The 15,790-nt window shown below is 35.0% G+C and overlaps 2 protein-coding genes and 1 pseudogene across 2 annotated transcripts; 1 reads left to right on the top strand and 2 right to left on the bottom strand.

The window, feature by feature from the left end:
• Positions 1-4,440: 4,440 nt before the first annotated feature.
• Positions 4,441-6,587, bottom strand: LOC139508763 (uncharacterized; annotated as a pseudogene).
• Positions 6,588-6,844: 257 nt separating this feature from the next.
• LOC139508760 (uncharacterized) lies at positions 6,845-9,045 on the bottom strand. The gene is given in 2 exon segments (XM_071296020.1): positions 6,845-7,969; positions 7,972-9,045. Coding segments are annotated over 2 exon segments (1,053 nt in total). The 5' UTR covers positions 8,463-9,045; the 3' UTR covers positions 6,845-7,407.
• A 2,898-nt stretch (positions 9,046-11,943) lies between these two features.
• LOC139508761 (uncharacterized) lies at positions 11,944-14,496 on the top strand. Its single transcript, XM_071296021.1, has 2 exons — positions 11,944-12,993; positions 13,411-14,496. The coding sequence occupies exon 2, from the start codon at positions 13,414-13,416 to the stop codon at positions 14,494-14,496; it is 1,083 nt and encodes a 360-aa protein (XP_071152122.1). The 5' UTR covers positions 11,944-12,993; positions 13,411-13,413.
• The last annotated feature ends 1,294 nt before the right edge of the window (positions 14,497-15,790 follow it).

Here is a 15,790-nt window from a genome sequence, read left to right as displayed (position 1 = left end):
CATTTGACAATAAAATTGCTTTTGGGTTTCATTTCACAGGTGATCGGTGCAGATAAACAATTATTCTTCTTTTTGCTTATTGCTACATCTGGGTTAAGTTGATAATTTTTATGTACTAAACTAGCATGGTTCTTTTTGGGCGATAAGCTTTGACGCATAAGATTGGTATTAGAACGCTGACTTCTTCGTAATGTTTTTGGTGGACTTGAACCGCCTGTCGCCATAGTTTGTGCTTTACTAGTATCACGTTTAAACAATACTAACCATAAAGTAAAATCATGTATTTTACAGAAGATTTCGATATAAAAGTTCCTGATGCTTTTAAAATCTAAAAACGATTGATAATGTCTATCCTAAGCTTTTGATTTAAAAGTTCCTGATGCTTTTAAAATCTAAAAACTATTGATAATGTCTATATACAACACAATGATGAAAATGATGAATTTAAAATGTAAAACAATATTTAAAACAGCATGTCCACGCAAGACCGAGCCTATGATCTATGTCCAGCAGTCTTCCTTGTATTTTTCTGCTATTCTCCTCAACCAGGTTTTAGCTAATAGATTTGTAGGATGAATACCGTCTACTAGTAGTTGAAAGTTATGCTTTTTCTTATTTTCAGCTCTTCTGTGACCCCCTTTTTTTACAGTTGTTTTGTAGATGAGGTCTGAAGTAAATGACGGCGAATGGCAATTGGCAGCCCTGTTTATCTCCCTTATTTCCTGGTTTAATTTGTAAATCTGCCTGTTTAGTTCTATATCTTGTTCAGTGAATTGGTCCAAATCAGTGTGATTTTTCTGTTTATTATACTCATAGATAGAATAAAGTGGTATTTCCAGAAATGTGACTCTGCTGTTTGGGTGATTTTGCATTAATTTTTCAATTTTCCTGTAGTACGACAAGATATAGTCTATTGTTTCGTCCCCATGTGGACTTGTAACGGAAATGAATTTCTTATTTTTTGTTGTCAGATCACAAGTTCCTAGCCATACATATAACCTGATGTTTCCAAGTCTTTTTATTTCGTGTACTATATTTGCTTCAAGCCAATCAAAACGATTTTTAATTTTGTCGGAACTCTTTGCCCACCAGATGATATCTCTTTCGGATCTATGTTCAGCTTTTCTTTTGAGCCAATTTCCCTTGCTATCAGTAAGAACAACAGGGGTATGGGTCTTTGAGTTGCCTTGTTGTATTCTAGGTTTTCCGAGAAATTTCACTAATTTGTTTACCGACATGAAGTATGAATATTTGTCGTAACCAGTGGTTTACGGTTTTATGCCAATTTTCTTGTTATGTATATATTCGAAAATGTTAATATTGTTATTTATATATGGATGGATATATGATATATGGAGCAGATAAGCAGGATTCAACAAAGGATTTTGCTATGTTTTGCTATGCTATGCTGATCACATTACCAAAATGGCCACTATGCCGCCATTTTTCAAACGTGGGAACCAAAATTTCGAAGGAAAATAAAGATTTTGTGTAGAGTTGTTACAGTTTTTCAGGACAGTGTTTTGCGTGGACTAAATTAATTGTTTGAATCCTGTTTTAACACATGGTAGAACAATATATCACAACTTGAAATAGGTAAAATGTTCAATCTTTCTCTCGTCAGAATTTCTTCTTGCTTCATTCACTCGCACATGGCGGCCGTGAAGACAAAATTTTACAATATAGGATCAGATTCCGGAAGCGGATAAGGGTAATTCCGGGTTTGGCGATCGATTACAAAATAAATCCAAGCAGGTGAAAAAATACATCTATGCATGGTAAATGAATATGAACACTAGAATTGTAAACCAAAAGATATATGTAAAAGAAAGAAAAAGCAGAAAAATATTTTATACAGAAACTCAAAATTCTTTTTGACAAATTTTAATTTAAAAATCCAATACAACGTGACAGCTGGGAATAGTATAATCTAACAATATACATGTTCATGGTCACAGTATAAATTTTCTTTATCAGTGATAAATGATGATAATGCATGTGAGATGCTTTTAAAGTGTAAACATATAACTGCAATTTCGAAGGTTTTTTTTTTTTTTTTTTTTTTTTTTTTTATCTCAATCCTTTGGGCCACTCTACCCCCTCCTGTTTAATACTTGGAAAAGGTCGAGCTCCCCACCATAAACCATATGAGGGGCAGATTCGGGATTTTAGGTTAGGAGGGGCCGGGTGCAAACTTAAATTTTCTCCGAGCAGGGCGAGGCTAAAAAAAATTTGAGGTAAAATTATCGGAATATTCTTTATTAAGCTGAGAACAACCCATGCTCTGCAAATTTAAGGGGGTGCACGCCCCCCCCCCCTTTCCGACTGAATCCGCCCCTGCATATATTCAAGTATAGGACAATATAATAAATAAAATGAAATATAGGGCGAGTCCCTGGAGTTACCCTACCCCTCCTGTTTGAGAACTTGGAAACGGTCGAGATCCACACCCCTTAACCATATATATTCATGTTTATGACAATACTACAGTAAAAAATCAACGAAATATAGGAAGAGTCTCTGGGGGTCACCCAACCCCCTCCTGTTAGAGAATTTGAAACCCGTTGAGATCCCCACCTTTAACCATATATATTCATGTACGGGACAAATGAAAGATAGGGAAGTCCCTTGGGTCACTGTACACCCTCCTGTTTGAGAACTTGGAAATGGTCAAGATCCTCACCCCTAAACCATATATACTCATGTATGGGACAATATAAGCAAATCAAATGAAATATAGGGGAAGTCCCTGTAGTCACCCCAACCCTCCTGTTTGAGAACTTGGAAACGGTCGAGATCCCCACACCAAAACAATTTATATTCATATATGGGCCAATATAACTAATTAAATGAAATATAGGGGGAGTGAGTCCCTGCGGTCACCCTACCCCTCCTGTTTGAGAACTTGGAAACCAATGAGATCCCCACCCCTAAACCATATATATTTATGTATGGGACAATATAACAAATAAAATGAAATGTAGTGGAAGTCCCTAGGGTCACCCTACCCCCAATGGGGGATCCAGAAATTTTCATAAGTGGGGGCCCACTGACTGACCTAAGAGGGGACCCGCTCCAGATACGCTTCAGTGATTCCCTATATAAGCAACCAATTTTTTACCCAAAAAGGGGGGGGGGGCACCTCCCCCTAAATCCTCTGCCTACCCCTACCTGTTGAGAACTTGAAAACCGTTGAGATCCCCACCCCTAAATTATATATATTTATATGTATGGGACAAAATAACAAATCATTTACATTTACTATGGGTAAGTCAGTCAGACCTCACCTTTGATCCCTGTTGTAGTGAACATTTGTCTGATTCGTGTCTCATAACTTTTGTACTATAGAACACAAATTCAGTTTTCTTTCCAGGGAAACCAGTCCATTCATATTATTACATGTTCATACTAAGTCAACTTGAACTTCTAGCATTCAAATAAAACCAAGGTTAACTACCAAGTAGAACAACTGCAATCATTGGGAACTTGTACCACTGCAGACTCACCATAAAAAAATATACATTGCTATATGCATTGCTTTGAAACCTTGATTAGATATATATTATTTGCCTTAATAAATAAATCATTAGATAAACATAAATGTACTATATATGAATGTTTAATGTTGAGGCAACTTTGCCACAGGTTTTCATAATTACGGTTGCCTTGGTTTTTGGTTAACTGCCTTCAGCGCTTACAGCGCTTTGATTTTGTAGAAAATGGTGAATCAAAATTGGTTTAATAACTAGGTAAACCTCTTACTTTTATGACAGTCACATACAATACCCTTATATTGACAATGATGTGTGAACAAAAACAAACGGACATGACATGTAAAATTGTGAAAAATAGTGATACAGAAGTCAACATTGTATTATAATCTTAATCACTTTAAAACAAACAAAAAAATCAACAAAGAAAACAAAAAGGCATATAGACAAGAATACAAAAATTTACCATAGCACAATAACACAACGACGGGATGTATAAGTACAGAGCTCATAAAATAGATATTACAAAAAATTAACCAAAATTAAAAGTCATAACTAACAAAGACAAATATATGAATACCATAACACATTATTAAGATGATAAACAAACTTTGTACCTAGAATCCATACTTCAAGACCATTGTGTATTATTTGGCAAGTGATACAGAATATTTATCAACAAATTCTTGGGTTCTTCCAATGCAAAATAGAAAAAAAAAGACGAGAAGTATATAAATCCTGATTAACTTAAGATTCATGCTTGAATAAATACCAAAGAGATATAAATGAATTATTATTTTTATTGGCAAAATAAAGGCCACGGCTCACAAATTAATCAAACATTAATTTATCATCAATAAAGATGAAACATTAGCATGATCATGAGTCACAAATGATCAAAATTAACACATTAGCGTGGATCACTGTTGATCAGTCAAATAAATTTAGCTTTAGGGAGCAATTCTGAAACCTTACAAAGAGACGACTTAATTTGCCGTCTAAAATTATGTAACTTGCAGGAGCCTATGTTGTTGCCCCCACAATGTATAATTAAAAAATCTGGCTCCTGTTCAAATCTTAATAAATATTTTATCCTTGGTACTAATTCTTGCCAATTCATGCCCCCTTTACCTTGCCACCAAATGGTACATTTTTTCCGCTTCAAACCCAAATGGATGCCGTCATAAGTGGTGCGGGCATGGGTAAATGCATGTTTTACAATGGACGAGCCTATTATCCAAACAGACTTTTTCTCATATCTCTCAAGTATCCCTATTAAAACACAATTAAACGTTTAATAACATATATACCACCTATGTACAGCTATATATAAACAATAATTGTCTTTATGTCAATAAATGACCACATCAAAATAAATTTTTTACAATCTGATATATGACCTATATGCCCCAGATTTCCATCGTCCTAGCTTCATAATTTCCTCATTAGAAATTCCTTTAGCAGAGGCTTCTGAAGCTGCCCCAATCCTGAATGAATGTGACTTGTAGCCACTTGAATCAATACCTATTACATTCAATGCTTTAGATAATATACCAGAGAACTGATAACGAGACACGCATTTTCCACCAAGGTGACAGAGTAAAGGACCATTTTTATTTGGTCTTACTCTTAGGTATCTTTTTAATAGCAGTATTGGACACACTGTTGAATCCGTCTTCCTTATATCAATAGAAATACCCTTACCAGTTTGATCCCCCTTAGAGTGCGTTAAGTGAAGCCTAATAAACTCCCCTTTTGCTCCCCATAAAATTTGTGTACCGTGTATTGATATTATATTTTGCGCTTGGCCTAATTTTGTGTAAACTAATTCTCCAACTCTTAAAAAGCCATGAAAGGCGACTGAAAAGGCTGCCGCAAAAAGCAAAGATTCGTATGCTGAATAACAAACCAATGGCAACTTTTCAATTATCCTAGTCAAAAGTTCCGATGTAATTGGAAGCCTCTTATCCTTCGAGAACTTACTGCGTTTCAAACCCTCTAACATTTTTCGTATAATAAAATTTTGTGAATAGTCCATAAATTGAGACTGTAGAACCTTGCAACGAAAACCGATAGCAGTCACGTAACAGCTGACAGTTTTATGTGCTCTCCCTTTCAGTGATAAATATGCAATAAAAAGCACAATATGCGAGGGGGGAGGCGGCCACACGCACTCCATATTAAAGTCTTTCCGAAATATCTCGAAACTCGCAATCCCGTTCTATATGTATCCTTCGTGTTCGAAGCTAGCGAGGCATCTACTAGACGATCAATTTCAGACCGGAAATCAGCTGCAGAAAAGTTTCTGGGATTGGTGTCGCCTCTGTCTCTGCTTGTGGTGCTACCATGCGGAATCTGTGCCACTGTTTACGTGAAATAGCATCAGCGATTAAGTTCGAACGACCTTCAATATGTACTGCTTTAAATTGCATATTGAAAAGCATTGTTTGTAATACAAAAGGCCGAACCAACTCCATCACCCGTCTCGATTTTGAGGATTTCTTGTTCAAAATACTCACAAGTGCCTTATTATCTGTATGAAAAAGTATTCGCTTGTTGTACAAATTAATCCTCTTTGAACAACAAAATCGAAAGCACAATAGGCACTAACTCCAAAAAGGTTATATCAGCCATAACGTCAGTGTTTTCCCAACTAGAAGGCCATTGAAAATAAGCCCATCGGCCTGAAAAGTAAACCCCACAACCTAAATCTGGGTTACCAGCGCTATCTGTAAACAAATGAATTTTACTATTTGAAAGCCATTCGCTCTCACCAAAAGCCAAAGTACCATTGAAATTCTCGAGAAATGTAAGCCAAGTTTTTATGTCCTCCTTCATACCTAGTGTTACTCGGATAAAATGATTTGACCTATGTATACCGCACATAGCATCACAAAACCTCCTGTTAAAAGCCCGAACTGACGGAATTGCTTTGGCACAAAAATTTAGGGAGCCCACTAAAGATTGAAGATCCCTTAGAGTGATTTTTCTTTTCTTTATAGTCAATTCCAATTTTCCCTTAACCTCTGTTAGTTTGTCTTGTGGTATCCGAATAACCATCTCCAAAGTGTCTATTTCTAATCCCAGAAAAGTCATAATACACGTAGGACCTAAAGTTTTTTCCTCCGCTAGAGGAACTCCAATATCGCTGCAAATAGTCCTAAAATTGTTCATGAGATGTAAACATTCCCCCGACCGAGCTTCTCCGGCAAGCAGGAAATCGTCTAAATAATGCTCTATTGATTCCTTGTGCGATTGAAAACGGACCAACCACTCTAAAAAACATGAAAACTTTTCGAACAGCGCGCACGCCGCCGAACATCCCATTGGGAGCGCTTTCTGAAATAAAAGTTGTCTTGAAAGCGGAAACCAAATAAAACAAATTCATCAGGGTGCAATATTAATAATCTAAATGCCGAGACTATATCCATTCGTGCCATTTCTGCCCCCTTTCCTAGTTTACTAATAGTGCCAAGAACTTTGTCAAAGGATGTGTATTGCACAGTTGCTAATTGGGGGTCAATAAAACTATTAATACTACTTCCCAGTGGATAACTCAAATGTTGTATCATACGCCATCCGTGAATTTTAGAGCCAGGAGGAGGCTTTTTAGCTACAAGCCCTATCGGTGATAAGCGGAGGTTAGAAAAAGGTTTGTTTTTAAAGGGGCCCGCTATTCGCCCTGCCTGAATCTCTTTCGTAATTTTTTCCTCTAATTCAGACTCATGCTGCTTTGCCGAAATCAAATTCGAACAATTTACAGCTTGACGCGGACCCATGTAATTTACTTTAAATCCATTTGTAAATCCATCTAACAATATATGTGCATCAATTTTATTTGGAAAACTTTAAAAAAAAATGTCTTAATCTTTCCACTTTAATCGGTGTCTTTCCTAATTCCGTTAGCCTATACTGGCTATATACTTCCTGGGACTGACGATGCGGACTTAAATCTGAATCCATTGACATTGTTTTTATAGCTTTTTTCTCTCCGAAAGTCACTCCGAAATGATTCATAAGGCTTTCTTTTCTCATTCTGACTGTTTTGTGTAGTTTTTAAATTGCAAAACAAAGCTGCATGAGCACCCCCGCATTTTAAGCACCTATGAAGATAACGACAAGCTGAACGGCCACATCTACCTTTATTGTTGTACAAGAAACATTTTCCTGCATTCATTTGAGATATTTGAGGTTCTTGTGTAGGAGTTACACCCTGGGAAATATACAGAAGCCATAACTCCATGTCTACACAACCCCAATTCATTGATGGGTTTCTGGCACGTTTTAGTCTAAATTGTTGATCATAGGTTAACCAACCCATATCAGCACATCTGCCTGCCCCCAATTTTACATTATAAATATACTTCAGTAAACCCGGGGTACTACTAGGATGTGCTGCTGTATAAATGCTAGTATAAATTAAGATAGCATCGAACCATGTATTAATGTCGGATATTTTCTTTCCGGATTTTGGTTTATTATTATCCATAACTACTGCCCTTGTTTGCTCGGATGAGAAATAAGCAATAAGTTTTCTAATTCTACATATTCCCCATTAATGATTTTGTCTCTCACTTGTTGTGAAATGTGCACCCCAAGGTCATCATTGAAACTTTTAACAGGGGCAATATTATCATTATCATTTACAAGTATGCTGTTATTAGTGAGATTTATACCTGACAAATCTGTATCTGGGGTTGAGCAGAGTGTGGGTGTCCTCTGGATAGCCTCTATTGCTTTAGCTATTTGGTCCTTTAATTCTGGCACGATGCGTTGGGTGACAGTATCTGCCACCTGCTCCAACTCAGGACTCAGGCTTGCGGTCGGTTGCTGCTGGGGAACTCGCTGAGTAGTGGCATTTACACTTCCAGTCCTCCGATAAATAACTGTTTCCCCATCTGAAGAATGGTGTGCGGACTTCCTGTTGGCCGCCGCATACGGGCTCCTAGTCTTCCGGGCCGTTCTTCCCATATTACTTTCACACAATCTGAAAAACTAATATGTGAAATGTGAACAACAAATCCTTTTTTACTTATTTCATGCAAGTGTGTACGTTGGTTTAATTCAGAACTTATATATATCGATCCTCGCTATAGAGATCAATAAGTTATGCGTTTAAAGGATTTTATACAAAACCACGCCTAACGTTAAATCCCACTGCAAAACTTACCAAAAATTTATCTTTACTGAATCTCATAAAAAACATTTTTCTTTCTGATAATTACATGTTGTATTACGTAGAAATATGTATACGTTTTTCTTACATTTTTCTTACATTACATAGAAATATATTAATACAAAACCCAGAATTTACTCTGACGAAAAATGTCTGCCTTTTCTTCTGAAATCTCTGAACGCCAATGCAGACGATATATTGACGTCACAGACGATATTGGTCCGCTAGGCCACATGACCCTTTTTCGAGAAACTTAGTTTGATTTTCAGAAAATTGCAAACCTACATTATAAAGAAACTGTATAAAGAAAGGTAACTCGAATAACTGAAACGGCAGCTTCACAGAGTTAAAGCAATCTATCCCACATTAGGATAGATTGAAATATCTATTTTTATGAAAACATTTAATATTAGTATCAATTTTTTCAAATGCATGACATTCATTAAATCTAGTTTGCTTTAATTTGAAAAATACACGGCTACATGGCTACATTGTACTTGGAGCATTAATAAGCTCAAATATACTTCACTGTTTAAATATTTAGTCTTACATTTTTGTCCTTAACAACTTTTAAAAATTTCAATTTTACACTTTTGTGTCATAGTCTCAAGGAAATATAAAATAAAATAAAGGCTTCAATAGTTTACCGATGATTAGATGGGAGACATCGATTAAGAAGAGTTGCAAGTCAAAGTAGTAAACAAAAACTATTTTATCAACTCCATATATGAATCTTCTGATATACATTTATTCAAATCGAATCCAAAAGTTTGTCAAAATGTCACAATTAGAAGAAGAACACAGTCGATAAAATTACAGATTAGACAAAAAATTCTCATGGTAACCATGAAACTTATGTAGTGTCGTTTCCAGTTGCTCTTTCTCATAATAGTTAGATGAGTTTTGTTAAAGAAAGTACCCCTGCTATGAAGTACTTATGGTGTCTTATAAAGTGTGAACAGACAACAATGTAACGTATTAATGAACAAAATTCATGTAAATACTCCATGTGTTTTCTTAGCTTACCCGTAAATTGCTGTAAATATTTAAGACAATTCTTTTCCGTTTTAAATTAATTTTACAAATGTTACCAAACTTGACCTGAATGTTCCTTAACCATTATAGGTAAATAATTGTATCGGACGATTTGGTCCATTTGATTAGTAAATTTCTAGAAAGATTGTCTTGTATCTAAAAAAATATGAAGCAGTTAACACATGCCTTAAATGACCATCAGGACAACGTCTCTGCTATGAATTTTCAGAAAAATCTGACAACCTGTTTTGAAGTTATTATTTGAAATGTCAGTTGTTTGCAAATGTTGAAGTTTTTGATTATCTGAAATTACAACAAAGAAATTTAAAACAGCAAAATGACCAGAACAAAAAAATCGACACATGCGTTATCTTGATAGAAAGCGTCTGTGGACCCATATAAAAAAATCATATAAAAGATACCAGACTTATAACTTTGTACACCAGATGTGTGTTTCTACATTTTATAAATAAGAAAATGCCTGTTCCAAGTCAGGAATATAACAGTTGATCACTTGTTTGGTGTGCTTCAGTGTATGATTTTATTATTTGTTTACGGAATTTCCGTTTTGAATTTTATTCTGAATTCTGTATTTTGTTTTTTTACTTTTCATCTACAAAAGATTATCCGGTGACGCTTCAATAATAAAAGATAGAGTACCAAATCAAAAACTGTTGTATGGCATTGAGGACCCGAAACTCCTGAAGTTTTTATACGACCGCAAATTTTTTTGGCGTTCGTATAATGGTACGATGTCGTCGTCTGCGTCGTCGTTCGAAGACACATTTGGTGTCCGGACAACAACTTTAGTTTAAGTAAATGGATCTCTATGAAATTTTTCAAAAGGTTCAATACCTCAAAAAGAAGGTTGAGATTGATTTTTGGGATGATGGTCCATACCGTTTCGGAATTAGGGTCCCAAAAGGGGCCCAAAACAAGCATTTGTCTACTTTTAGCATATCAACTTGTGTATAAGCATTTCACTTGCTCTGAAATTTTACCATCAATTTTTAATACCACAGTTAGAAGGTTTGGATTGTTTTTGGGGGTTATGGTTCCAAATGTGTAGGAATTAGGGGCCAATAAAGGGGCCAAAATAATTTTTTTTTTAGTTTTCAGTCAATAACTTTTGTGTATAAATCTCTGAAATTATACCACAAGTTTCCATACTACAAAGGGATGGTTATGGGCTGGGGGTGGAGTGGAGGTGTGGGTGGGGGTTATGGTTCAAATCATCAAGCAACTAGGGACAAAAAAGGGTGAAAACAAGGGGTTTTCTGGTTACAGGACAATTTAGAAAATTTAAAAGCAGTGAAGGGGAGGTAATCCAATTAAAATTTAAAGAACACTGTTATATATATGTTTTATTACTTGATTACCCCCTTACACTGCTTGGAAATTATGTATTAAGAAATGATGATTGTTTGAGATGTGAAGCTGTAAATTTATTTTTAGAAGTTGCTGTTTATTAATATTAATTTTAACCATGACTGCATGTCATTTTATATTTTAATATTTTATGATGTATTTTAATGAGTAGTTATTGTTGTCAACTCCATTAGAAATTTGAATTGAGATTATGTTTTTAATAAGGAACTGGGGGAAGTAAAAAAAATGTTGGGGGTAGGGTAGGGTGGTAAAATTTTTCAGAAATTAAAAAAAAAAAAATTCTACAAATATTTTTTTTAGGGGATTAATATTCAATAGCATAGTATATTGCTCAATAGCAACACAAAATATGGACCACATTCATTCTGTGTCAGAAACCTATGATGTGTAAACTACTTAATCACAATCCAAATTTAGAGCTGTATCAAGCTTAAATGTTGTGTCCATACTTGCCCCAGCTGTTCAGGGTTCGACCACTGCGGTCGTATAAAGATGCGCCCTGCGTCTGGTTGCCAATTACATCTAAGGTAATATATTGCTTAGGGGGGGGGGGGGGGGGGGGGGTCCTTAGTTATTCGAACAATTCAAGGAGATGTAAGAAGTTAATTTTAAATTAGAGTTATTGACTTAGAATGATATGTGCCCTTTTATTGTTTTTATGAGAAAATCATAGTAGAATATTTTCAAAGTAAAAAAATATTTCAGCGTAAGCTTAAGGTTCTACAAAACTTCAACATTGGATGAAATTGTCATTTGACCCCTTAAAGGAGTTAATGCCCGTGAAAGATGTTTTTTTTTTACTCTTTTGCGTTTTTGCAGACATTATAATATATTGAGAGAAATTGTTAAATACACTTATGTGCAGCATAGGTGACTTTATGGCACAAATAAAGACTGTAAACTTTTATTGTATTCAGTCTTGTGTTATCATGTTCTGTAAATTTTTAGAAATATGTAAAATAGTTAAGTAGGTACATATGTTATTATCTGTCTTGAAACTCTTTGGAATTCTTTAATTGAAAGGGGGCGCTGCTACAAGCACATGTTTGAATATACAGCCTCTTTTCCAAATTGCTGCCGAAGGAGAAACAAGTACAGAAATTTGGTGACATTCAATTTCATATATAATTTTATCTAAGCATGCCTTTAAACACACTCATACTAGGTCATTCCATTTGCCATCGGCTTCACAACTACCTGAAAGCAGGACACGATCATAGACACCATTTAGACTTTAATTTGGTAAAAACTTCAAATGTGGAGTGGCATGGCGTAGGAGGAAGAACTATTCATAAAATGATGAAGTTCGACTTGGGCATAGTTAAACTTATTAAACCCGATTGTGTTGTTCTACTAGCTGGTGGTAACGATGTAGTAGAGGACACGTCGGTTGAGGAAGTGGCATATAAAATGATAAGTTTCTGTTCGATCCTGACAAATACGTATGGCGTGCGACGAGTTGTAATATGTGCCATCATGCCACGCTTTCCACGGGATAATTTCAGATTAATGAAAGATAGCGTCAGAGATAGAGAATACAAGAATATGTATTTCGAAAAAGCACAAAAAATAAATAACATTATAAAAACCGAGGTTGAAAAATCATCGAAATTTATCTTTTGGGACCATAACAAAAGATTTTCCTTCGACACCACACATACAAATTCATGCAGAGATAAATTTATTTCCGATGGAGTACATCTGAATACAAAAGGTCAATACCATTTATACAAGTCAGTAAGAGGAGCAGTTATCTATGCATGCAAAGAGATTAAATCAGAAAACGGAAATTAAAACGTATCTGAACCGCATTTGCAAATTTTGTAATAATTTTTAAACTTCCGGTGGATACTCTCAACAGAATGACAATCGACATTATGATGCATAATCATGTTTTGAGTAGTAATTACCATATATAAGTACACTTTAACACACAAAATTACATATCAAACCCACATATTACTGTTTTGATTGATACCAGATTACACAGCACATTATTACCAGTATTGACTTTTATACCAATGACAGTAAACGTAGGTCATGCATAGAATTTATGTCTTAACTAAGTTTTTTATTTAGTAACCAATAGAAAATGATATATATATATATATTTACATCAGAATAATTTTTACACCTAACACAAACAATTTTAATTGGGGAGTATCTCCAGATTTAATTATTTAAACGATTAACATGAATAATCAGGCTGAAATACAAAGAAAAACAAATAGACAAATTAAATAAAACAGATTAGGCCTATTATAAATAAAAAATATTCTTTTGGAAGTATCGTATTAATTTTGCATTAGTATATTCTAGACAATGCCTCCCAAAAGACAAGCCTCGTTTGGAGTGGCAGGTGCCATTAAGAAAATGAAGACGGCTACCCAGAGAAAGCAAAATTCAAACGTGAGGCCAAGTGGGCCTTCAAATCCTCCAAATAACCCAACAGTTATGTCCCCAGACGTCATGGAGGAGTTAACCAATCGTGTCACAGAAAGGGTAGCTAGCCGCATGGAAAGGAGAATGGAAGAAATTTTCGATAAGATAGCTTCAAGAAGTAATGGCAATTCAGGCATTCAGGAGGCTGAAGTACAACATCACGTGGAAAATCTTAACAGAAATATACAAGGTAATGGAGGGCAAAACAATGACAATAACATTGAAGTTGTCAGTCCAGAGGTTCTGGCTGTACAACCAACCGTTGACAAACAAATTATTGGGGGTCAATCAGCCTTTGTAAGTTGCTCCCTCAAACCTGGGGGAAACATACCAGATAAAATTAAACAACAAATCTGGGCGGGACAATACATCAACTTTCACGCCCTATTAGAAAATGATGAGACAAAATACCGATTACAACTGGTTCATGGGGCCGACAACCCAGAATTGTCCATTACTGAAGAACAGAACAAGAAAACATTAACTCTAAACCAATGGCTATCAGCCTGGAACAAATTCACTGCAATAATTTGCACAAAAAACCCTAATTTAGGGTCCGTAATTCCCCACCACATGGAAATAATCCTGGAAATGTCACGAGAAGGGGGGAACTGGCAATTGTATGATATAGAATTTAGGAAATTAATAGAAAGAGGAGAAGCGCAATGGGGGTGTACACACCTAGAACTGTATATGAAAGCTAAACTACAAGGAAACCTGAAAACTGGGAATGACCATAACAAAAGTGGAAATACTCGCTGGCCAGTTGGAGTATGTTTTTCTTTTCATAAGGGGTTAGGGTGCAAGTTCAATGATAAATGCAAGTTTCAGCACAGATGTTTTAACTGTGGTTTTAATCACTCATTTTCAGCATGTAAAAAACCGGTTCGGCTACCCTTCAAGTTCACACAAAACAGTAACAATATTGTGTCTTTTTTAGGTTATTTAAATCGTATCAAGTAAATACATTGTTAGGACACAATGTATGTAAATTGTGTCTTTTTAGGATAATTAATTTGTATCAAGTAGATACATTGTTTAATAGAACACAGTGTCTGTAAATTGTGTCTCTTTAGTAAAATTCAGTTTGTATCAAGTAGATACATTGTTAGAACACAGTGTCTGTAAATTGTGTCTCTTTAGTAAAATTCAGTTTGTATCAAGTAGATACATTGATAGGACACAGTGTCTGTAAATTGTGTCTCTTTAGTAAATTTAGTTTGTATCAAGTAGATACATTGTTAGGACACAATGTCTGTAAATTGTGTCTTTTAAGTATAATTTAGTTTGTATCAAGTGATACATTGTTATAACACAGTGTCTGTAAATTGTGTCTTTTAAGTTAAATTTTTTTTTTAATTGTATCAGTAGATGCATTGATAGGACACAATGTCTGTAAATTGTGTCTTTTATTAGGATAAGGCATTCGTGTGATTCAATGCCTGTATATAGAGTAGTAAGTTTTATCTTTTGCATATGTAGAATGATAGATGATGCAGGTTTGCTTTAGGGCAGCGTATTCAGCTCAATAAGAGCTTCATACGTCATGGCGGTATCTGCTCCCAAAAGTTGAGATGTTACACTATTATTAACAAATTTATAGTCAAGGGGAGATAACTCTAAATTAAATGACTTTTCAAAAAATTCAATTTCAATAATTGATGACATTTGTCTTTTTATTACGACATAATATGCTCATTGGTTCAGACTGTAATGAAAGTATATATTAAATTCATAATTGGTACTTATAATTGTAGTGTATGCAAATTTTATACATGTATCTTTTGATATGATTGATTTAAAACATAAACCGTCACATCTGTGGCCTGCATCATCATAATATGTGTTAGTTGTTATTTTGACTTTAGCGGACCATAAATACACTTATGTGCAGCATAGGTGACTTTATGGCACAAATAAAGACTGTAAACTTTTATTGTATTCAGTCTTGTGTTATCATGTTCTGTAAATTTTTAGAAATATGTAAAATAGTTAAGTAGGTACATATGTTATTATCTGTCTTGAAACTCTTTGGAATTCTTTAATTGAAAGGGGGCGCTGCTACAAGCACATGTTTGAATATACAGCCTCTTTTCCAAATTGCTGCCGAAGGAGAAACAAGTACAGAAATTTGGTGACATTCAATTTCATATATAATTTTATCCCCTCCCCCTTCCCCTTCTTCCTCCTTGTAAAGATTATAATATATTGAGAGAAATTGTTAAAAGTAAAAATGTTCAGAACAAATCATGATCAT

Source organism: Mytilus edulis, unplaced genomic scaffold, assembly GCF_963676685.1.
Source record: "Mytilus edulis unplaced genomic scaffold, xbMytEdul2.2 SCAFFOLD_906, whole genome shotgun sequence".
Taxonomy (NCBI): Eukaryota; Metazoa; Mollusca; class Bivalvia; order Mytilida; family Mytilidae; genus Mytilus; species Mytilus edulis.
Note: the sequence above shows the minus strand (reverse complement) of the source record. Positions and strands in the feature narration are given on the sequence as shown.